Source organism: Penicillium subrubescens, assembly GCF_028828155.1.
Source record: "Penicillium subrubescens strain IBT 31985 chromosome Unknown utg000007l_segment0_segment0, whole genome shotgun sequence".
NCBI lineage: Eukaryota > Fungi > Ascomycota > Eurotiomycetes > Eurotiales > Aspergillaceae > Penicillium > Penicillium subrubescens.
The window spans coordinates 3,404,123-3,428,716 of NW_026643157.1; the positions used below are offsets into that span (position 1 = coordinate 3,404,123).

The following is a 24,594-nucleotide window of genomic DNA, read 5'->3' on the forward strand; positions in this document are numbered from 1 at the left end:
CACAAGTAAGTAAATATACACGGTAGGTCAAATCAGTATACGATCCGGCAAAGAATCGTATAAGTCAGGTCGAAAGGGTCGTACGATTCGGCTTAGAATCGGAAGCTAACTTATAATAGAAGAATGCTCCAACTTCACTACAATAATTAAACTTGATTCAACTAGCTTTAGAAGACAGGCAGTATTTATAACTTTATGAAATCGAGGCAATACATAAGAATAGAATCTTATAGAAATCAGAAGAAATAGAGTATTGAAGCTCTTTCGTTATATATACAATCTGTTAATATTAATCGTTGAAGATCGTCGTTATGTGTATATTCCGTTGTATTCTGTCTAGTTCGATAGCTCTTATAAGCTTATACACCTATTTATGTTAATATACCCCCTTAGTACTTAATATAAGGTCAAAGTGAGAGCTGAATAAGAGATATCAGAAGGAAGGGGATTTCTCTGCAGGTAAGATCTCTATACCTAGCTGTTAAATAAAGGCAGTATATTTTTCTGCAGATAAACGCTTCGTAAGGCTGTCGGCTTTTATTTCGGCCGATTTAACCTATTTAATTCGTAATTATCTAGCTTAGACTTCCTAGCGAATCTAAAGCTAGTAGATATCAATATAACGAAGTTTAGTCTGAAATATTAATTTCTCGCGCGTAAGCAAATTAACTATCTGCTGATTATCGTATTCGATTATATCTAATTAGTTAGTTTCGAATTAGATAAAGGAAAAGAGGCGTTTGATTTAATAGAGCTACTTAGCTATATAGCTAATAGCTAGTAATTCAGCTTCTGTAATCGACGTAGTAATAGTCTTCTACTTACGCGATTTCTATTCAATCGGTCTATTAAATAAGTAGAAGATAAATCCTTTAAAGCTCTTTCGGTTAGGATTGTTAGTAAAGCTTGTATCTAAGGCGGCAGTAAAGATAGAAGCTCTTATTTCGCTATTAAAGCAGAGGGAAAGGTATCTGGTTATATAGAGATATAATATTAAATAGTCGACAGCTGCTAAATACTTCTTATTACAGTAAGTAAGCGATTTAGCTAGTAATTTGTTAGCGAATATAGTATCTAGGCAGGTCTAAATAGTAGGGAAAAGAGTAGATTTACACTTTTGTTAAAATAGCTTAATAATTTTCGGGTTAATTAGTTCTGTCAGAATTAGATTAAGCTTTTGTGTAGCTAGAAGTAGTAGTTTTAGGGCTTTCTAGCTATTTAGTAGGCTAAATCTAATAGCTATCTTTTTAATATAGGCTACTTAATTTAGCTAGGTCTTTCGTTTTAATCGATCACGTACGATTCGAATACTAATAAACTATATTAGTTCGCTGTAATCCTTTATTTCGAATTGTTCTAAGAGTAGTCCTTTGATTTACTAAGCGTACAAACTCTTACTTTTATGATAGGTAGTAAGGAAATCGTCGACGAATACTATAATAATTATACAATTATTAGTATAAAGGGCAGGGTTATTAGGGTAAGGTTTAAATCTAAGTAAGAGTAGTATCTCTTTAATATTATCTTCCTATCGCTTACTAACGATTCGTAGGCTATATACTACTTTATATAAGCGTAAAACTATCGATTTCCTGCCTAATCCTAGAGGATATCAGTAGTAAACTTCTTCCTTTAGCGAGCTGTTTAAGAAGGCGTTAATAGTATCTATCTAGAAGGTTTTAAGGTTAAATCGTATAATAATTGCGATAAGCGTACGAAACGTTCTAGCTATAAGTGTGCTAGTGTAAGCGTCTTAGTCGTTAGGAACTTATATATCTCTATATATATATAAGTAAGCGTTAAAGCGTGTGAGATAGCTTAACTTATCTAATTTATAAGCGAATACCTATTGTATTAGGATAAACTAGTAGCAGGGGCAGTCTAATTAGTTAATTCCTTTACAATTTGTCTAATATACGTATATAATTAGATATACGCTTATTAGTTTAAATATATATATATCTATAAGCTTATTAAATTCAATATGTATAGTTTAACAAAATTAGCTCTTAAAAGGGTAGCTAGCTAGCTAATTATAGCCGGATAGTGCAGGAGGAATCGAAGATATCAGAATTTTTGGCTGCTTTTATATACTTTAGTCTAGCAGGAAGGCCTATATAAACGCTGTGAGGTTAATATAAGGGCGCTTAGCTTTGTTATAGTCTCGGCTAGTATCTAAATCAGATCGTAGGCGTTTAGTCGATATAGTAAGCGGCTTATAGCCGGAAGGGTCGAAATCGGTATTGTTAATAAGCACGAAAGGCTATATCTAGCTAGATTAGCTAGTATCTTTAATATTAGAAAGTTCTAATTAGTCGAATTCGTCTGCTTTTAGATCTAATAGAGGAGTAGGCAGTTAGTCTCTAAGGATTTCGTTATAATCGCTTAGAATAGTGTTATTTTGATTAAAAGTAAGCTGAAAGTAAGGCGAATATAAGGTTTCGGAAAGCTAAGAGGGTATAGCAGGATCTAAATTAGCTGTTATACTAGGGCTTCTACCCCCTAGATTGTGCTGTATCGTCTGATTAATGTTAAAATTAGCTAGAATATCGATATTGTTAAGGATTCTTATCGTTTCTTTATCGTCGAGAGTAGTAATCGGCTATAATAGATTACTATTTTTATAGATACGAATCTTCTAATTAAGTAGTAAGGAATTGTAGAATTCGTTCTTATTAAATTATATATCCTGTACACGAATTACTTAGCGATTAGAGGGTATCTAAATTCGCTAAATATTGTATACTTTACAGCCTATTAGGTAGCCGATAGCTACGCGTAGCGCTAGCTTAGCTAGTCTAGGAAGCTTATTAATATATATATACGCTTTATATCCGAAGATTCGTATATTCGAAAGGTTAGGTTTAGCTTATAGCTAATATAGTATATGTCGACATGAGTGGATGCATAAGCCCATGAGAGCTATCGAACTTGAAAGAATGCGACGGAACGTCCACGCGACGACGATCTTCAACGATTGACATCAACAGATTACACACATGACGAAAGAGCTTCAACACTCTATATTTCTCTTGATTTCTATGAGATTCTAGTCTGACGTATTGCCTCGATTTCATGAAGTTATAAATACTGCCTGTCTTCCATAGCTAGTTGAATCAAGTTTAATGATTGTGATGAAGTTGGAGCATTCTTCTATCATAAGTTAACTTCCGATTCTGAGCCGAATCGTACGACCTGACCTGACCCTTTCGACCTGACCTATACAATTCTTCGCCAATCGTATACTGATTTGACCAACCGTGCACACTCGCTTGCTTGTGCACGCCGAAGTATTAATGCTGACCCCGTAAATCCGACAGTATATTATCGCCTAGATAGGCTACGAGTGCTTTATATAGCAATTACTAGTTAATTAAGGGCGACGCTGCTGGCACCACCCCAAAACGCTGGCGGCACCACCTGGGGCCTGATTTCTGCCTGATTACTGCCAAGCCTTTCACGCCTGTTAATTACCAATTCAACCACCCTCTTTCTTCTTACACACACATATCCTTTAGCCTACCCGCAGGCCTTAGCCTTGGCATCCCCCATCAAAAAAATCCAGGCTTAACCTAACCCTATCGGGCAAGGGTCTTCCACGTGATAATTCTAGGATATTATATGACAATTAGGTAGAACTAGCTATCAGATTAAAAGATGTAAAAGATCCGACCGAAAAATATCAAGATTTCGGGTACTTAGGGGGTGCGAAAAAAATCGTGTACCCCCACCCCCGGTGTATAGCCTGAATATATTTAAGGGAACGTGATTATAGTAGGGCTAGTATAAGGTCATGTGATAGGCCTGGTAGTAGAAGATAGAAGATCAGGTGGACGGGATGCGTGTATGTAAGAAGGAAGGGGGTGGTGAAATTGGTAATTAACAGGCGTGAAAGGCTTGGCAGTAATCAGGCAGAAATCAGGCCCCAGGTGGTGCCGCCAGATTTCTCGGGTGGTGCCTCCAGACTTACCCTTTAATAAGTACTCTAGTAGTTATACTTAATATCGTGGCTGATATAGCCTAATCGTCGGTACTATTAGTTAATAGTTCTATCTAACGGCTTCTTTGTGTGTAAAAATAGGGTAATCTTATCGAATTAGCTAGTAATATTATTATTAAGTGAATCGGAAGTGAGAAATAGCTAAGAGATAGGTAAAGGAAGGGAAATAAAATTAGTAGAGTGTCCGGTAGTAGATATTTTGTCCTATTTAATTAGATAAATACCTAATTTCGTATTAATTAGTATATTAGCGTACTATCCTTCTCCTCTAGCGTATAGTCTTTACTATTCAGATAGATTCTAGCGCTTATAGCTCTTTCTGCAGAAATCAGGTTAATATAGAATCTAGGGTAATACGCAGCGTACTTTAAGGGAAAACTAGTTCTATTAAGAGATTATGTTAGCTTTAAGATAAGCTCTCTATATCCGAGGATAGTAGTCTTAGTATTTCCTACTATAACAGAGGAAATAACTAGCCTATAGTTTAATAATAGATCTCTGTTATTCGTAATATAGATAGATACTCTAGTATTATAGTATTAGGTATTATTTTTCTTAGCTAGGATCTAAATCGTGCTTATAGCTTTTCTATTATCGGCTTAGAATAGGTCTTTAGCTTGCTATTTAGGGATATAGGTAGAGAAAGTATCCCTAGTTATCGTTTCTTTGTTTAGTAGAGCTTACTCTAGCTTACGTATACGCTTCTAATTACCTGATTTAGCTAGCTTTTAGTGTCTTTTGACTGTAAGGTTGTACGCAGTCTTAAATATAGGTAATAATTCGTAAATCCTTTAGAAGGTCTATTAAATTTCTTTGTCTAGCTACTAGCCCTTAGGCCTAGCGCGTAGGTTAATATATAGGTATCTATTAAAATCGTGGCTACTATTATTAGGTAGACCCTAGTAAGGGCAGGTACCCTTTCGGCGTAGTTTCGGTGGCTTTTCGTTATTATTATTATTAGGATTTCGGCCCTGATAGGTTGTATAAGCAATCTGCTGTCTGCTTCCGCTAGTAGACGATAGTAGGGCTAATCGATATTAGTTGATAAATTGATTAACTAGCTCTGTTAAAGTAGGCTGCTTTATCCCCTAAAGGATAGTGTTATACTAAAACGTATAGAAGCTTTGATCGTATAGTTGAATAGCCTCTAGGAAGTTATAAATTAGTGATAAGGGATCTTAGAACTAGGCAATATTAGCCTGTTCGCTATCGGATTAGCAAATTACCTATTTCTAGTATTATATAGCTAGATTAGAAGGCTTAGTAGGCGGCGTTTAGCGCTTTAATATATCCTAGTTACGTAGGATTTAGCGGTTCTTCGATTAGCTAGATAGAGCGAATATAGTACGTAGCTTTATATTAGCTTCTTGTAGGGATAGGCTGTTAACGATTTACCTTCCCTTAAGTGATAAGCGAATACCTTGCTTTAGCGATTCAATCGCGCGTATATAGCGAAGGTAGTCTGATTTTAACGATTTATACTCGCTAAGCAGAATCTTATAGATTAATAGCTAGTTAGATATAAGATTAATTAGGCGTATAGGTAAGGGTTTATCAGATATAAACGTATTCGGTAGTTGTTTAAATACGTTAGATATTTGTGGCTTTATCGGCTCCTGCGGAGGCGTAGCAGGCTGTTTATCAGGATTAGTGTATTTCTACACACTATTTAATAGTCTATAGTCTTGTATAGCAGTGTACCAAGGAATCTAGTGCGCGTAGCACTTCAAAGGGTAGCTAAGCTAGGTGGCTCGAATATCAGTCGAATCCATCACTTATAAAGCGAAAGTGATAGAGAGGTGAGGCGAAAGTAGTCGAAAGATTAGAGAGGAGTGAATCCGAAAGCTTTAGCAACAGGCTGCAGCGATCGGGCTCATAACTATCGGATTTACGGGGTCAGCATAAATCCTTCCGTCGTGCACAAGCAAGCGAGTGTGCACGGTTAGTCAAATCAGTATACGATTGGCGAAGAATTGTATAGGTTAGGTCAAAAGGGTCGTACGATTCGGCTCAGAATCGGAAGTTAACTTATGATAGAAGAATGCTCCAACTTTATCACAATCATTAAACTTGATTCAACTAGCTATGGAAAACAGGCAATATTTATAATCTTCATGAAATCGAGGCAATACGTCAGAATAGAATCTCATAGAAATCAAGAGAATAGAGTGTTGAAGCTCTTTCGTCATGTGTGCAATTGTTGATGTCAATCGTTGAGGATCGTTGTCACGTGTACGTTCCGTTGCATTCTGTTAAATTCGATAGCATGGGCTTATGCACCCGCTCTCTTGGGGGCTTATGCACCCACTCATGTTGACATCTAGTCATAAACGCCGTGAAGTATAGGTTGCGTTGTACAGCGACGTTATTTACTAGAAAAGTGGAAACAGTCTTTAACTATTACAGGATCGAATAGTTGTCAAAAAGATTCAAGCTTCTGCAATTGCTGGTTGTGTATATCTTGTGGGACGAATAAGGTGCGCATAAAACTATCTATATCTATGTTTAGAGCTAACTCGGAACTATATATAGTCACACTTCGACGGTAGCGAGACTATCAGGTTATATGTCAGTTTTCAAAAAGGTCGCTGTCTTATGATAGGAAGCTAACATTACCAAAGGGGTTTCTCGATAAAACGTGCTTATATCAAACATAACTTATCCTTAATTGAAGATATTGGAGACTGGAGCGCTATTCACGATGATATCAGGAGGATCTCGGGTTGATCACAACGCCTTTACCGATGGCGCGCAAGAACTATTCGCTTTGCTTCGGGCCGAAATGGCTTGGCTTGGCGCGCATCTAAAATTTTCGTCTTGTCTCTCACTAGTCAGATCTCGGAGAGAATTTTTACAGATTATCAAAGGCGATATTCTTGAGCTTCCCTCTACACGACTAAATAGAATATATTATTTCATGACTCGACGCTGTGAACTATATAGAGATACAGCCTGGTGGCCCTCGAAAGGTTCAGGATTTGGGTAAGACTTCTTGCAATCTACCCAGCCCCTGTCCACTACCTTGACATCGAGTAGTATTGTGCTCGCAGCCGGGGATATTGGATATTGCTTTTTAAATGTAATGAGGAGCTTCCTATGCATTTGCGGCATGATTTACATACACACACACACACACACACACACACACACACACACACACACACACACACACACACACACACACACACACACACACACACACAATTCATTAACGCCCGGCGGCTAAGCCGAAAGGGCAACTAAAACTGATTCTACGAATACACATCTCAATATATATATGCCGTATCTCCTTCAAGCCCATACATGGATCTTTGCCGTACATGTCCTCTCAGCTATCAATATCATAAGGATCCTTATGTGTTAGTAGTTTGGTTAGTAGACTGGCTTGAAGGCGCTTCTTTAAGTGTTCAGCATCCTATCTTCGGCAGTTGAAGCGCGTCCACTATCTTTGGCACAAGGTAGTAGGTGTAGGTTGGTGAGGCGGAGGGTGTCATCGTGTTGGTCAACGTGGTTAGGTAGCGTCAAGTCGGCCCGTGGCGATTGCGAATCGTATTGAGGCTCGCACGGCTTCTAGGTTTGGCGTCCATTGCTAATTATCAGAAGGCGATTTCCCTCCTAGAAAGAAGGAGAGATTGCCCCGGTGGGATTGGCTATATTGCAGTAGTGCTGTTCGTTGTGTGGTCCACTTCCGATATCGAAAGAGGAAGTGTTCCACGGTCTCTCTTGCTTGTCTATATGTATACTAGTCCGTGTCTGTAACGTTGATGCGGTAGAGATAGATATTGAGTCTGGCTATACCAGTCCGGAGCTGGGCCAGTACGATCGCTTCCTTCCACGACAATCGATTATATAGCTATCGAGTGTGATTTCCTGGTAGTGATGTATCTACTCGTTTTACGTGTCTCCCTACGTTCTCTAGCAACCTCTTGCTAGCCGCTGCTTAGGACCGAGCGAGATTTAGCGTTGTCGACTTTATCCTAGGGACTGATTCTTGCGGGACAGTATCTTTCTGGGTCGCACCCTTAGCCTACTCCTTAGCTAGTTCTAGCAATTTATTATCTTTAATAGTAGGGGCCTACTAGACGTTAATATAGTTTCCATTTCTCTGCAGTTTTTTGATCAGCTTATACGTTTAGCAGACAAACTCCTAGCCCGACTATTGCCGAGGATTCCCTATCGTAAGGGCAGCCGCTTTGTTGCTCGTGAGTAGTATAATCCTATAGTCTTTTAGTCCGACAAGTATATTTAACACGTATACTATTACTGCTAGCTCTGCGGAAAATAGATTTTGCTCTGATCTTGCCCCTAGTATCACGGAAAAGGTCTTTAGTTTCAACTTTCGATACCGAGGTAGCTGCTTCTCGATCGCTACCCTAAATCCTACGAGGCCGTTCCGTGCTGAGCTACTAACTATAGCCTGTATTAACCCGCTAGGTGCAGTGTGTAAGTCCGGCATTGCTTCACTATTAGTCTGCACGCGAGTCTCCTATAGTGCTAATGTGAACGGATTAATAGTTTCCAGTGTCTCTATCTTAATGTTTTTTTAGTGCGTTCGTTACCTAGTATAGCGGCGAACGGTGGTATCTCCTGAATTTCTTTATGCAGGCTATACTCCTGCGGAGCGGATAGGTTTCTAGAAGGGTGTGAATGTCCGTCCACATTTTCACGGCCCGTCTCCAGAAACAGTGCTATACAGCGGCAATATAAGCCTCTGCCTCCGCAACGCTAGTCGCAACTGTGAGAAACGTCCCTACAATTGCTTGCGCTCCTACCCTTTAAACTCGGTTGATCGGTCCGCTAGCCTTATCCTTGCAAGCGTGCATCCAGACGGTGGAAGCGTAGTCTACCACCGGGGCCACCGTCGATGTGAATAGCTGGCGTGCAGTTGCTGGGGTTAGACCGCGAAGTCGCCGAAGCTCCATCGCTGCCTCCAAGCCTTTCGACACTGCCCTCGCGATATGTTCCTTGTACTTGAGTCTCGTGTCCATGAGAACGACCAAGATCTTGACATGATCTCTAGACACCACGGTCTCGGTTCCACCCGAAATTTTGAACTGACGGGCCGCAGGTTCTGCACGCGACACTTTTGATGCGATGTGAGTGCCGATCCTTTTTTCTTTTAATCTCGAATTATTTGCTCTTTAAAATTCTTCTGATTCTGTTCAGTCGATTACTATCTTTTGTTTGGACCATGTTCTCCGGGGGCATCATCCACTCGGATTGCACGAGTGACCAGTACCCAACGCGAAAATCAGCATGGGAGTCGAATCCATATGACCAGGGGCGGTTCTGTGAGGAGTAATAGTATCGTTTGGAATGGGGATTTGGACCCGAACACCTTTATCGATGTCTTTTGTAAAGATCGCTGAGATGACTTTTAATGGCATAATTGGGATCGTCAGCCTTTGGAGAGTATATTATTTTTTATCGTGATTCAAGTTACATCTGGTTTTCGTTCTGTTTCTACTGAGTGTATCTTTCTTTTCAAGAGTCTCGGACCTGCAGACATATATGAGGTGAAAATGCCTGTTCCCATAGGCATAGGGTGGGTTTTGTATTGAGCCTTGCATTGACATAACTGAATATGTACATGCGATCGGGTTCTTGGAGAACGATACCACGATAGAATACAAAGTCGGATACATTTAGCGGCATAAGGGAGCTACATCGGGCAAATGGAATCACCACGATCTCCCACGAAAGATGTTATCTACCGGAAGGGTAGGAGGAGATAAAAGACATCTTATTCCATTTGAACAGAAACCTGGTTGATGAGGGCCCAGTTATACTGAATCACTGTAATCTTTTGTCTGTGATCTCCGCCGTTAAATGACACATTGAATCCTTCGTTCTGTTGAGGAATCAGCTTTGCTCACCGCTGATATACTGTATGGTCTGATACAGCTTTTTCTATGGCGGACGGTCTGTATTAAAGTGAGGATATAAATAACCCTCCCACCTAAATCTCGAGTCTCCAATAATTCTTTTTACCACCTAGTCGGTATAGATCTTCACTCCCTTCGCATCCAGACAACTTCTCCTCAACACCTTCTCTTCTTTCCACATCTGCTCCCGACGTCTCTTCATCTTTATTCCGTTTATTTTACACCAGCTCTTCAAACTTTTGCGACATGTCTCCTCCCGAGACATCTCGAGGCAGAGCTAAACTGCCTCAGGAACATAGCAACTTCGCGGCAGGACTACATGATTTACCAGAGTTGAAAGTTCCTGACGCGATCAATGATGATATTCTTCGTGCCATGATGCTTGCTTCAGAAGGGGTCACGGTCTCGTCGGAACCTAAAATTCGGGATGCGGAATGTCTCCTCCAGAGTATCATAGGGAACATAGAGAAACTGAAAGACGAGGAAGGTGAACCAGAGGAAGGCGACGACACTTGGACTCTTAAAGCGTACAGTGAGATCGCTGCCGTCTATGGTATTCTTGGAATGACGCAACAAGAAAAGGAGATGTCTAAGAATCTTTTGGTCAATATGGAAGCAAGACGAGGACCAAATGACCCGGAGACTCTTTTCATTGTCCAGAGAGATGCTCTTCGATACTGGGATTGGGGCAGCCTGGAAGATGCTGTATTGCTTTTCGAACGTGCTCAAGAGGGCCAATCAAAAACCTTTGGAGAAGACACTATCCATGTCATCAAAAACACGCTGTGTCTTGCTGCTACTGCTATGACACTTTCATTTAAATATGCTGGTGAAGGCAAGGAGGATTTGAGGGCTGAAAAGTATCGGCAGAGCACTAAAGCCTCGGAACGGGTGGAGGCTTGGGAAGCAAAGATGCTTAGCGGTGATCTTGTTCGAGTTCCCGATGTCTACTTGCTGATAAAAGCCACTCGACAGATGATATTGCGCAAGCTTCAAAAGAGATCTTAGAGTGGGCTCGCTCGTTCTCAAAGTGTTATTCCCGAGTAATGTTTCAGTCTTTGTCTCCGTCTCCCTTGCATCTACAAAGCAATTTAACCTTCTTTCAGACCGATCTCTCGGATTACCTTTAATAGTTTTCAATAATGCGAAGGCCTTCGGCTGGGGAGTAGATGTCCAACTCCGCTAATTATCGTTGTTCTTAGGGCCTGTATGGTTAGACCTCATCGCGTACCACTTCCTTGGCGATGACAGCCAAGTCCTCATTAACAACGTTGGCTATGGCATCGGGTACATTGGGAGTCGGGACAAATTGAGGATGAGACCCAAGTTGACGTATGAAACACTGACACTTTCCCTACAACATGCCATTGCACCTTCTATACGGACACCACAGAGGACTAACGTGTAATTGTAATGCTGGAGACTTACAACTTCATAGGATGGATTAAAAAGCGCTTGATAGTTTGTGGTAAAAAAAACAGTGTCCCCTTTCCTGCTCACTGGGAGGCGTTGGACGATAACAGGAGAGTTGTCCTGGTCGAAATTTGTTTTACTTTCCCAATTGAAGACAACCCGGTTGTACAAATGAATTAAAATTAATGGCCAATATATTGAGAGTCACGTCCAAATTCTGGTTTTAGGCCTGTGATTTGACTAGATCCAAAATTGAAGTCCGATAAGAACTTTTATATTTGATGCATGATGAATGGCCTTCCAATGTCGTCCCAGCCCGTTTTTGTGGCTTTCACGCCATTTTTGTAGGGTATATGGACCCAGCTACCTTTTCCAACGTTTTTGGTAAAGATCAGGAAGATGAATGAGATGGAGAATCTTGAGCCATCGCCTACTAAAGCCTTTGTCATACTTAGGAATAGACCATCAAATAATCCATGTCATTGCCTCTATATGTTTCTAACCGGGGAGGACGGCCGTTTCCCAAGCTTTGTGCTCCAGTACACTTGTAGAGAGCCTTGACTCCTTCCAGGGAATTTCTGACCGAATTGCTCGGTCAATTCCGACCAAGGAATGTTTTCTTCCTCTCTGAGCTTCACCAGCAGATCAATCTCTTCGTCGGACCATGATAACCCTTTTCTCGAGCAAGGTGCACGTCCCATATTGACCGATTTGGCATCTACACTTGCGTGCTGGGAACTAGGCACCGGGGTTGTATCTGAAACGGATGAATCAGACTCATGGTCACAGATGGCAAACGCCGATATGGGTTGATATTGAATTATGTGCCCATCCTCACTATGCTCCCTGAGATAGAGGAAGGATAGAACACGCTCCATGGTCTCTGGGGTGTCATCCTTGATATTGATAGCTTTCTCGGTAGATTCATAAAAATGTCAGCGACCGAAAATATCAGCCATTCCCTACTAAATTTTACCTTGAAGCCATCGCACATTGCGCTATAGAAATAGCTTGACTGAGTGCACACAATAGCTTGGTGGTCCTTGAAAGTAATCCCTTGGCAAAGAATCTCCATGTCCGAGAATTGGCCTCGTAGAAGTAAGTTGGGAAGTTGGTGCTCTCAATGGGAAGGATACTAATTGGCGCATGTTCGGGGATTGAACATCACGAAAAATCTGTGGAAACGAAAGTGGTCCCACTTTACGTTCTCCTTGCCGTTGCCCACAATGTCGTTGCTGCCGTAGGCGGTTCCCTGCTCGCACACTGCTATGAAGCTATAGATCTATACCATGGCTACGTAGCTGATATGGCTGTCAATGGCGCAACTGTAACTCTCGGTCAAACATGTGTTACAAAGACTGGTGGTGCTTGCACCGTCCAAGACTTTCTCAAGAGCATAATGGATCCTTATTCCGCCCAAATGCTTGAAGACCTCGGTGAACTAGGCCATACAACTCGCCCCGGGGATTTGTTAGATCTTGCTAATGCAATGGCTAACGCGGGTTACGATGATTACGACTGTCGGCGTATGTTCGGCGACATGATCCCCCATTCCAAAGTCATAGGGACCGCCACCAACATACTCATAAACGCACGCGACGAGCACCCGTCTGCATTAGATGGGGATCTTCTAGTCCAAGCAAAAAAGGCTTTGCTGTATGTTGAAGCTGAACGTGCGCAGGACACTCTCGAGGATAAGAAAGCTGCATTCCGGGGGAATTCTCAGATGGTAACCAGCCAATCGTGGAGAAAACCGTGTATTTGGATGAAGAGCTGGTGACATATCAAGACATCGACTGGATGGAAACTGCAAAAGCAGTCAAATTAGAAGGCGATCAAACGTGGGCGTCGATTTACGAAGGTTACAAAGACTTCGCTACCAAGATGAGCCGGGATCCAGCAACATCTTCGGATCTTGCAAAGTATTCGCATGCAATCTGACCAGCTGGGCACTCTGGCCCAGTGCAGGCCCCCCGCTTGATTGAGTTTGGACATTACCTTGACTGCCAACGGGTTGGGGGCTTTTCAAAAACAAAATAGTTCGTATGTCGATTACCCATGCAGTGGGGAGGGAATTGCCAGAGTGATACTATAATCTACATAGTGCTATTTGAAACATAATTTGGGTGGTTATTACAGTCGCCCATTGTCCTAGCAATTACGCTAAGTACGCAGGATGTCCGCGCCCAGTGTCTTAAGCCTAGAATGACGTTCCATAAATTTGTACCTATAAAGCCCCATCCATATTCATAAGCACATACCATTCTGCCACGTACACAATCTTGGATACAACTAACTGACATTTCTATTATATCGCCAGCTATGAGCGCGTGTATACAGCTCTTATTAGCTTTTAATACTCGATTTTCCCCACAAGATCAATAGTTATGGTGTTGGAACATGGAGCGGTAACTTACCACAAGCAACTGACGTCGAGGAAAGTGGAGCAGTACTTATAGCTGCCTCCTATTGGTTCGTACCTCGCCTTTCTGAGTGTCCCATGGACCCCATCCACATATCAACTATGGACCAAATCTGCAAATGCGTATTGAACAATATCTGCGTGCCACTCATTTTATCAATCAATTAATCTTTCAGTCTTGAATTGGTTCCGCTTGATCTCTTTCGTCAAATATGCATACTCCTCCATACACTTTTAGCTTGTGCTGATATATGGTTTCGGGCAGGCGCTTATGGTAATGTCTTGTCTCAATTACGGTAGGCGGTAAGGCTCCGGATTAGGCGGTGTGATGGTTGGTTAGGACTAGGGGAAAAACGTATAGAGTGCCGCCATATCCGTGCCCTTCGCTACGCTGCGACCCACCCATTCGCTCCCGCTCATGGGTGCGCCCCCCCTATTCATTAGAGATTTTCACATTCTCTACTCAACCAGCTATTTCAACCACCACAAGATGCCTAAATCTGCCGATTTTGATGAGATTCGCATGGCTAAGGCCTTTGCAGCGGTTATGAGTCAAAAAAAACCGAATATCGCGAAGACTGCGCGTGAATTTGGTGTGACTTATTCTACCCTTGCAGCACGCGTCAAAAAGGCCAAATCGCCTATTATCCCGAAAGAATCGAATAGATCTACGCTTCGCCTATACCAGGAGAAAGCTTTGATCAATTAGATAGCTAAAATGCAAAGTTGGAACCTTCCTCCGACCGCAGGGGTTATCCAGGCGTAGGCGAATCGCGCACTCGCTCGATCAGGCCAGCCTGATAAGCAGGTTAGTAAGATGTGGGCATATCGCTTTATTAAGCGTCTTCCAGATCATCTAAATCTTGCTCCTGTGAAGCAGAAGACTAAGGAACTAAAGCGAATCCAAGCCGAAGATACAGGCTTGCTTCAGTGTTGGTACGACTAGCTTAGTCAGCTACTCTATAGCGTACCCTCGCGTTTAGTATATAACTTCGATGAATGCGGTTTTCAACCTGGTCAAGGGCGAGCGAGGAACGTGATCGGCTCTCACTTATCTTGCCCTGATCTTACTGAATCTGAGCGAGGCGAGACTATCACTGCGGTTAAGTGCATCGCTGCTAACGGCTGGCTAATAGATCCGCTCTTTATCTTTAAAAGTAACGGATCTAACTTTATAGAAGCCTGGTATAACGGTAGCGAAGCTCTACCGCCTAACACAGGCACTGCAATGTCACTAAACGGCTGGATTTCTGATAAATTAGCACTAGCTTAGCTAGGCTATTTTATTACTGCTACTACCGACCGGGTGAAAAGGGGTGAAAAGCGATATCTTATCTTCGACAGGCACAGCGCGTATCTTACCCTCGAATTTCTAGAGAAATACGAGCAGTATTCGATCGTACTATTCGCATTTCTACCGTATTCTACACACCTCTGTCAACCGCTCGATAGGAAGCCCTTTTTGAATTATAAACAGCAGTTTCGTCTTGCGAATAATAAGCTATCGTTTTGGGGTAGCCGACCGTATAGGAAATCAGATTTCCTACGGATTATCGGGCCAATTCGCGAAAAGGCCTTCAACCCGCGAATTATTCGTGAATCTTTTAAAGAGCGTAGCATTTATCCAGTCAATGGAAGTCAGATTGTGGATAATCTAGCGAATCAGCAAGATCCTCCTAAACTATATACACCGGAGCTTCGGTCGTATATTCGCACACTATCTCCAGAATTTCTATCTTCTAGCGTGGAAAATAGCCCTCCTACTACTATCGAAGCGCTAGAGAGGAATCATGCGAAGATATTAAGAGATATCACCTCTAATTCAGCGAAAGCTCAGCAAAATCTTACCAGGATCTTCCAACACTAGCGAGAGAAGCTTGAAGAGCTTGCTATGACGCAGGACTCGATTCGGCGCATTCGAGCTGCGCAAGCCCCCCAACGTCGTGTATACACTAAGCGGCAGGTTAAACCGCTAAGCCAGGATGGTATCCTATGCCCTCGTGATGCGAATCGGTCAATTAAAGAGCGGAAGGAGAAGGAAATCGCTATAGAAAAGAAGAGGGTGGATAAAGAATCGGAACGGATCTATAGCTTCAAACCCTCGCAGCTTTCGAAGGAAACTATTGCAAGAGCTGCAGCTAATGCGAAGGAAGCGAAGGAGAAGGGGGAGCTTTTTTTTATGGGTTAATAGTGTGTTTTTAGCTAGTTTTGGTTGATTAATCGCATAGTGCATTCGAAAATCTCTAATGAATAGGGGGTTCTAAAGAATACGGGGCGCACCCATGAGCGGGAGCGAATGGGTGGGTCGCAGCGTAGCGAAGGGCACGGATATCGTTGGAAGTAGGGAGAGTGGCGCGAGTGGCGCAAGAGAATGTGGATATCCTGTTGTTATTGGTGGAGATCGGCGGGTACCGGTGAAAATGGCGATTTGGGCGTAGTGCACCCTATACTAGGAAGCGTTGTGGGGCATCGTAGGTAAAACTAGAGGGCACGGATACCTACTTTTACCGTTTCGGGTGAGACAAGTTAACGACCGCTACCTAAGCTAGGATCCTGTTCCGTGTATTTAGGCTCCATCGGGGAACCATTTGTTCATTCGGCGGCAAAGGTTCAGACCACCTCATCCAAAATGACAAACCTCACCAACGCCGGTCATGGCCCCCTCCAAGTCCCCGGATTCGGCGGAATCCCTCTGGATATTGAACTTCCTCCGGAGAGCCGTTTCGCCCATGGACTGGTGCAGTATCGCCACTCACCTCGCTTAACCAAGCGTGAAATAGCTATGCTACGACTGATGCAACATATCACTGAGACACCCGGGTGGGATCACTCAATCCTAGATCCAGACGAGGAACAACTTACCCAGTGGCACCGAGAGGCAGTAGAAGGCCCGGAAGGCTTTCTGATCAGCGATCTTGCGTGGGACTGGTGTATCTCGGAATTACGCGACAAAGCAAAGATTTGGCGGGACACAGGCCGTCTGTTGGTTTTCGATAGCTCCTCAGCTATATGTCAAACGGACGTGTCCGGACTGTCTTTGGAAGACTTTCAGAGACAAGTGGATCGACTAGGGCCCCAAGCGGATCACCAATCTCCGCTGGTGGATCCATCGCTATATCCCCTTGTTTATGCTCAGTCGCCTGTCTTATCTCAAGGAGGGCAGGTAACTATAAACGATCCATGGAATTCGACCGGAGAGGTTGACAAAGATCACCCGGCACACCCTTTTGATAACTTAAGGTGTCTACGGCGGATACCAACTAGTCTTGGGCGCCGCCCTGGATATGGCGGTCCCGAGAGCTGCTACTCAAATCGCTTCCAATGGCTACCCTGCGAGATAGAATTTTTGTCTAAGCAGTCTCTAGACATTCGAATCACCTCCTACGTGAACAATTTAAATCCAAAAAGTCACCGAAATTTATACGTCCACCTTGAACATCTTATCGCCTCATCGATATCGTCGTGGAACGAGATTCTCTTTCGAGGCAACGAGCGTGGCCGTCATCCACCGCGAATACTGACATACGGTTGTCATATCCACAACTACATGGAAGACCGCAAAATCTTCCACAAAATCAATCATATGCTTCACTGGAATGTGCTCTGCAAGACGCATGAAGAGTGGCAAAAGTTATGTGATGATGCTCGCGAGTATATCTCTACCCCGGAGCCACCAAAATGGCGCCAGGCGCAACCACGGCCAGACCTTCCGCCTAACCTACTAGATACACTCAAACCTGATCAGTGGGAAATTCCCAAGTTTGTGAGTCGTCTGATAAGGTGTAAGCGTGCTCGACGATCTTGGTTTGACCATCCCGAACCTAGCGTTTCTTTTTCATATGATCAATGGAAGGAAGGTCAGTTTACTGGGCGCGCAATAATACCGCAGCGAGTGGGCAGATTCCCGGACCCGCTCCATCATGAACGCGTCCCTGTTCGTCTGCAGGAGCAGTTCCAAAAAGACGGTCTCCAGGTAGTGATTGAAGTTTCCCGAATTGAACTAACGCCGGAGAAGCCGACCTACTCGGGTGATACGCATTTTTGCACTGAGGGACTACGTAACGACCGCATCACAGCTACGAGTTTGTTTGTTGTGGAGGCAAAAAACATCACTCCTCCACGCATCGCATTTGAGCACGAGGATAAAATTCACGCAAGTGAATTTGAGTGCAAGATCCCGAACGTAATGGCGACCGTGTTAGATGTGGAACACTTTAAGCCGTTCGAAGAGAAAGCCCCCCGTGCACTTCATACCTTCGGTTCTATTTCACTCCAAGAGGGTCGTCTCCTAAGCTGGCCGGCTACATTTAGGACTAAGCGCGAGCGATTTAGCTTAGCAGATCCCACCCGGCCTGGAAATTTGACTATTGTTAAAATTCGCTTAGTTGACCCGCACTATCGGATCTGCTCTACGCGGAATGTGCCACCGCAACAACACGACTGGTGGGCTGCTGAAGCGGGGCAGGCTGCAGGGTTAGACAAATGCTTGCCCGCGGAACTAGTGCAGCTTGTAATGAAGGAAACAGATCGGTGGCCTATCTCGCGAGACGTGGCGGAGCGTCTGCGCGAAGAGCTTCGCCTAGATCATGAGCGGAAACGCAAAGCCGTTGACCAGTGCGTTGGCCACCATCTCGTGAGCTATATTCCGTACGATACTGCCACAGCTCGGGATGCGACGGATTCGTCTGGTGTCGGATACGAGTCTCCATAAATTCCCTTTCAGTCCATACGGCCGATGTGACCCTACACGGACTTTTACAGAGCCTAGTGCTAGGCTATTTAATCCAATACTATGCTAACCCCACCCATGCATCATTGCCCGGTCGGGATTGGGAGGTCTCGATTATGAAGTTTGCCTAGAACCCTTGCCGACTACAGAGTATCAATTCCCTATGAGGTTCGGATCCTTAGGGTAGACGCTAAATAGTCACTAATAGCTAAACAGTCCCTGTCGGTAATTTCCTAAGCGTTCCAAACAACGAAATAGTGCATAATCCTTAATCGGCTTCGGGGTGATCCTCCTTAAGGCTAGTCATGCAACCCAGGCGCAACTCAGACCTGTTACGGAGACCGGGTTGTCGTGAACTCGAGGGCAAATAAGAGAATAGGGTCGGCCAGAAGAACGAAGGCGGGGTTAGAGATATATACCCATCGCATAGGCAAAGAAGAAGTAGCGTATACGCAGGAGGAAAAGCCTCGATTCGTCTCAATTAGCGTGCAAATAGAAAGAAGATTCAATTGCTCTCCGATCGGAGCGACGAGTGACGAGGGCGTTGAGAACAGGCACGGGCGGTGAATCTACAAGATATGGATTCTACGCCGGTGTTTCAACTGACTGCGTCGATATCAGCGTTGATTTGCTAGGGAGGAATTCCTGTTTTCTAGCTCTTGTCGGTCAGAGCTATGACTATGCAGAGACTGACTAACCTAGGAAGCACTCTTAACCTAATTTTACTATTAAGCCGTCGAAGAGCTAGCGAATTATAGATAACTAATCACTATTCTATTATAGTCTAGTCGCTAACTATAAGTATACTTACCTCGAATATCCTATACTTTGAAGGGAATAAAGATAAGGATAAATCGATTAGTATAATTGATTAAGAGGAGCTTAGGTGTATACGCTATCTTCCTAATATATAAGTAAAGCCTGCTTATACCTCTAAGCAGGTATACCTTATTAAGGTAGGTACAGACCTTAAGGAGCTTATTAAGTAACTTTAAGGCGAAGACTTAGAGACTTAACGCTAAAAGACTACTATATAGTTATTAACTCTAGGGTTTAAGGGCTAGAGTATTAAATCTAAGAGTTTTATATAGTTTAAAGAACGTATTTATATCCTTACAGGGAGTAACTTAAGAAGTATACTAATAAGTATATATTATAATAACCCCCTTACTAGCTACTTTAGTTATATAAGAACCCTTTAGCTAATAAAAAGGAAATATTATTAGCTAAATATCTATATAGACGTTACTAAATACGTCCGGGCTTATTAGACTTACTAGGGTATTATAGCAAAAAGATATAAGCTATATAGGAAGCTATAGCTGCTCCTAATTCCTTTAAGGCCTTTCTTAGAAATTTTAATAGACTTTATAACAGGCTTATTACTAATAACCTACGAAGGGAAGCTAGTTAATATAATCCTAGTTATTATCAATAGGTTTATAAAATAGTTACTATTTCTTACTGTTTCTACAATAATTACTATAGTAGAACTTACTAAGATTTTCTATAATTATATTAAACTGTGATCTATGATAGGGCAAAGGGTGCATAAGGTTTTATTGTCTCCTAACGTAGAACTAAATATATAGTATGTTGCCGAGGGTAGGATCACGTGTGCGGAAGTGGTAGGAAGGAGGAGGCCGCTTGCTGTTGTCCGGCCTTGGCTGAGTAGAAGCCTTAGGAAAAAGGTTCCGGGGTCCCGGGATCTTATCCTCCCCCACTAAACTCGATTTCGCCCCGAGATCGTGCATCCGCATAAAGGAGCGCACAGCCGGCAGTATCTATCCACGAATAGAAACAAAGTAACTAGATATATAAAAGAAAAGGAGGCAAAGCCTGAAACTTATAGCTCTCTATAAAAGAATAGCGGAAATCAAAGGACTTTTAAATATAGAAGGGGCCGGGCGTAGTCGGCTATAGCTACGACTTTAGGCTGGCGTAACTAATATACAAACATAGGAGCCGAATTTAGCAAATAAAGAATTAATAAGGGAATTAATATAATATAAACAGATATGTTTCCTCTCTCTCGAGTAATTTCTTCTTACTTTACTATCCCTTAAAACTATAACTCCTTACTCTCTCTTATATCTGTAAGATTCTACTCCTAAAATAGGTAAGAAAGCTCTAAGATCTTAATAAAGCTTCTGTCAGCATATATGAATGAGAAATACATCGGACCCTGAACAACGCGAACATATAATTCTAAGAAAGCTGAAGATGCCGCCTATAGTGCATTTTTGGCCTCTTAGAATTACCATGTGACCGTTCCGTCCTTCGATCCACTACTTTAGTCCGACAGCTTCTAAACTAATACGTATAATAGTAACTACTCGCTCTTAAACTAGAAGTCCTAAGAAGGGACCCTCCTAAACCGATTCCTTACTCCTAGGCGTCTTTCTATCTATCGAAGTAAGCCCTTATACTTATCCCTCCCTAACCCTTAACACTATAATAGCTTATCTAGTTCCTTTCGCCCCTAGCCTTAACAGAAACTCCGAACGTTAGGTTACTACTAGAAAGCGTAGTAGTACTACTACTACTTATACTCGAAAGCGTAAGGCTACTAAAGTAGCTAGTAGCGATAGAAATAATAGTAGTAATACTATAAAGGTAACTAAAGCTATAACTTAAATTAACGCCTTAAAGGTAGTAGATAGTAGTAGGGCTACTAAAGGTACTATTAAAGGTATTACTATAGCTAGTAATACACCTTTTAATACTTCTATTACTTAAGTAGCTAATATTAACCCTTATAAGTAGAGGAATTCCCTTTTTTATATACTCTTACTAACCTCTATAGTCCTTATTAATCTAGATTCCTGTAATAACCTATTAAAGTCGACTTTTACTTCTATAGTTAAGAAGGCTATACTAATAGCTATACCTATTTAGGATATTAACTAACGCGATAGGGTTTAGCCCTTAAATACTTCTAGCTAACGCCGGGTAGCTTATATCTAATAGTATAGTGTCGACATAAGTGGGTGCATAAGCCCCCAAGAGAGTGGGTGCATAAGCCTATAAGAGCTATCGAAGTTGACAGAATGCGACGGAACGTCCACGTGACGACGATCTTCAACGATTGACATCAACAATTGCACACATAACGAAAGAGCTTCAACACTCTATATTTCTCTTGATTTCTATGAGATTCTAGTCTGACGTATTGCCTCGATTTCATGAAGTTATAAATATTGCCTGTTTTCTATAGCTAGTTGAATCAAGTTTAATGATTGTGATGAAGTTGGAGTATTCTTCTATTATAAGTTAACTTCCGATTCTAAGCCGAATCGTACAACGACCTGACCTAACCTATACGATTCTTCGCTAATCGTATACTGATTTGACTAACCGTGCACACTCGCTTACTTGTGCACGCCGAAGGATTTATGGTGACCTCGTAAATCCGACATATAGTCTTTAGGCTCTGACTAGTTCCTCCTACGCTAGGTATAGCCTATAGAAGGGTCCTTTTACGTCTTATTACGTCCTTATTATTAATAGCGACTTAGCCTTTTATAGCGCTTATAGTAATTATTCGTTTAATTCTAGTAGCACAAACTATAGCTTACGCTTCGATTCGCTCCTTAACTAGATTAAGGCGCCTTTAACTACTTAAAATCCTAACTATCCTATATTAAAGGATTTTTCTATAAGTTTATATTATTGTTTCTGCGTCCTTCTAGTAGCTAACGTTTAAGAATAGGTTCTAACTTTAGTTAAGCGTTATATTAGGCGTACTTCTAAGAAGGTTAAGACTCCTACCCCTCCTACTACTATAGCTATCTTAGCTAGAGCTACTCAAGTTACTCTAATTATTCCTCCTACTCTCTTAAAGCTAGTAGTTACCCCTATTACCCTATTAAAGGGTATAGATTTTAATAAGGCTACTATAGCCGGTCCCTAGAAGAATACCTAGCTAACCTCTCCTCTTAGTGACCCTATTATTCGGAACCCTATTGATACTTTATAACTCTTACAGCCTTCTACGCCCTCTTAGATATAGTAGCTTATCTTAAAAAGTAACTAGCAGATTCTAGGTAAATATCTTATAAGTAAGGGGGTCCTTAAGCCTAAAGATATACCTATAAAGAAGAAGGAAGATAGTAAGAGCGATAAGAAGAACCCTTTTCTAGACTTTATCTAGTATCCTTTAATAGACTATAAATTTCTATTTATAATATTTATTAATCTATCTATTAAGTTCTAGCTTTCGCTTTCTTTCTATAGGCCTATAGCCTAAATTATAATAGCTATAGGGCTATTTAAAAAGGGTCCTTTCGTAAGTATTAGTATCTTAAGGCCTACTTTAGACTAACTAGGGAGGGTATTCCTCTAAACTCTCTTAGTTATTATTCCCTTTAGAGGTAAGTAATTAAAGCTTCTTTTAATCTCTTATTAGCTTTTGCGATCTTTTACCTTTTACTACTAGTTACTTTTAGTAATATTTAAGAGTATTTTCTATAATACTACTATCGACTTTATTCGTAAGACTATTACCCTCCCTTACCTACTACTAGTATATACTATTAACCCGAAAAGCCTCCTATTCTTCGCGAGTAAATATAGATAATTTATAATAGGTAGGGAGAGAGTTATCTTAAGTAAGGACTTTTAGAATCTCTTTAGGCCTTTTTAACTATAGACCTTTCTTATAGAGGGCGCTTTAAGTAGCTTAAGATATTTATAACGCTTTTAGGTCCTTTATATTAGCTTCGATAAGGTAAGATCTATTAATTAAATAGCAGAGGACGTAGCTATTTAGCTCTACTAGCGTATAAGTACTAAGTAAGTAGGCTTTAATAACTTTAAAAGGCCTAAACTATTTACTTTTATACTTCTATAGCGATTTATTTCAGACTAAAACTTAGGTATCCTTTTTAAAGCTTATCTTCGTAACTAAACTATTACGTATACGATTTATTCTAATAGTATATATAAGTAAGAGTTTATTCGCTTTCTTATAGGTATTATTAAGATTTTAGAGCTCTCTAACCCTTTCTATAAAAGGTAGAGTATCTTTTAATAAAACGTTACCTAGTAGTTAAGGGTAAATTCTGTATATAAGATAGAATAGACTAAAGCTAGTTATAGTATATTTATAGATCCTAGTAGTAATAACTACTTACGTTAGGTAAAGATCCTATACTTTTATTAGCTTTCTGTTACGAGACTCTCACGCAATAGCGCTAATGTAGGGGAAGGGAACACTAATGTCCAATCAACTTAGATCAGTCAGTAAGGATTAGGATTGGATAACGTTATAAGGCATAATTATTACGTTATTAGGAAAGCCTAACGATCACGTGACCTATTATATCCTAGGGTATAAGGGAAGTATCACGTTATATAATCGGATTATACTTGAGGGTCTGACCCGAGTATAGCTAAGGCTATAACCTGTTATAGCTAGGGATCGGATAGACTAGATATATAAGGACACTTATTCAGTACTATATATTTAGTTCTTCGCGATTAATCTTATATTATTACTTAGTTACTACCTTTAGTACTTTACACTTTACAGTTCACCTTTAAGATAACTTAACCTACAAGTAGGGGATTTACCTAGTAGTAATACTTAGTGATTGACTTACTTAGCGCGTACTTCTAATATATTCTGCAAGATACTTAACAGAACCCGAACCTAACGTAAGGCTTCGTATAATATCGGTACAGTTGCGAGCTACTCTTAGAATCTATAGTTAGAATCAGGTAAGTATAAACTATAGACGCTCTAACTTACAGTGACTAATTAGTAACGCGTAATATATTAATCGCCCTATCTTAAACCGTGAAGCAAAGTTATTATAGCACTTAACGACAGTAGTAGTAACCTGTTAGCTAGAATAGCAATACTAGCACTAACTAATGCTTAGCTGTTATTAATAGTTAAATAGCTATAGGAGCAACTTCTTTATAAAAGAAGAACAGCCCTATAGACTATCAAACTACCTAAGCCTAAGTTCTACTATAGCAAACGGACTAAGCTCTGCGCCTTCCTAACCTAGATAGATATACAACTGAGATCCCGGGACCCCGGAACCTTTTTCCTAAGGCTTCCACTCGGCCAAGGCCGGACGGCGGCAAACGGTCTCCTCCTTTCTGCCACTTCCGTGCACGTGACATACCACTCCCA

At 41.5% G+C, this 24,594-nt stretch overlaps 3 protein-coding genes across 3 annotated transcripts; all 3 read left to right on the forward strand.

The window, feature by feature from the left end:
- Nucleotides 1-10,131: 10,131 nt before the first annotated feature.
- N7473_011003 (uncharacterized protein) lies at nt 10,132-10,893 on the forward strand (the record flags this gene model as incomplete). The annotated part of the gene is made up of 1 exon (XM_057156942.1): nt 10,132-10,893. One exon carries the CDS (start codon nt 10,132-10,134, stop codon nt 10,891-10,893), a length of 762 nt encoding a protein of 253 aa, XP_057005597.1.
- Nucleotides 10,894-12,421: 1,528 nt separating this feature from the next.
- N7473_011004 (uncharacterized protein) lies at nt 12,422-13,239 on the forward strand (the record flags this gene model as incomplete). The annotated part of the gene is made up of 2 exons (XM_057156943.1): nt 12,422-12,971; nt 13,025-13,239. The coding sequence occupies 2 exons, from the start codon at nt 12,422-12,424 to the stop codon at nt 13,237-13,239; spliced, it is 765 nt and encodes a 254-aa protein (XP_057005598.1).
- Nucleotides 13,240-16,349: 3,110 nt separating this feature from the next.
- Nucleotides 16,350-18,431, forward strand: N7473_011005 (uncharacterized protein; the record flags this gene model as incomplete). Its single annotated transcript, XM_057156944.1, has 1 exon — nt 16,350-18,431. One exon carries the CDS (start codon nt 16,350-16,352, stop codon nt 18,429-18,431), a length of 2,082 nt encoding a protein of 693 aa, XP_057005599.1.
- Nucleotides 18,432-24,594: the final 6,163 nt, after the last annotated feature.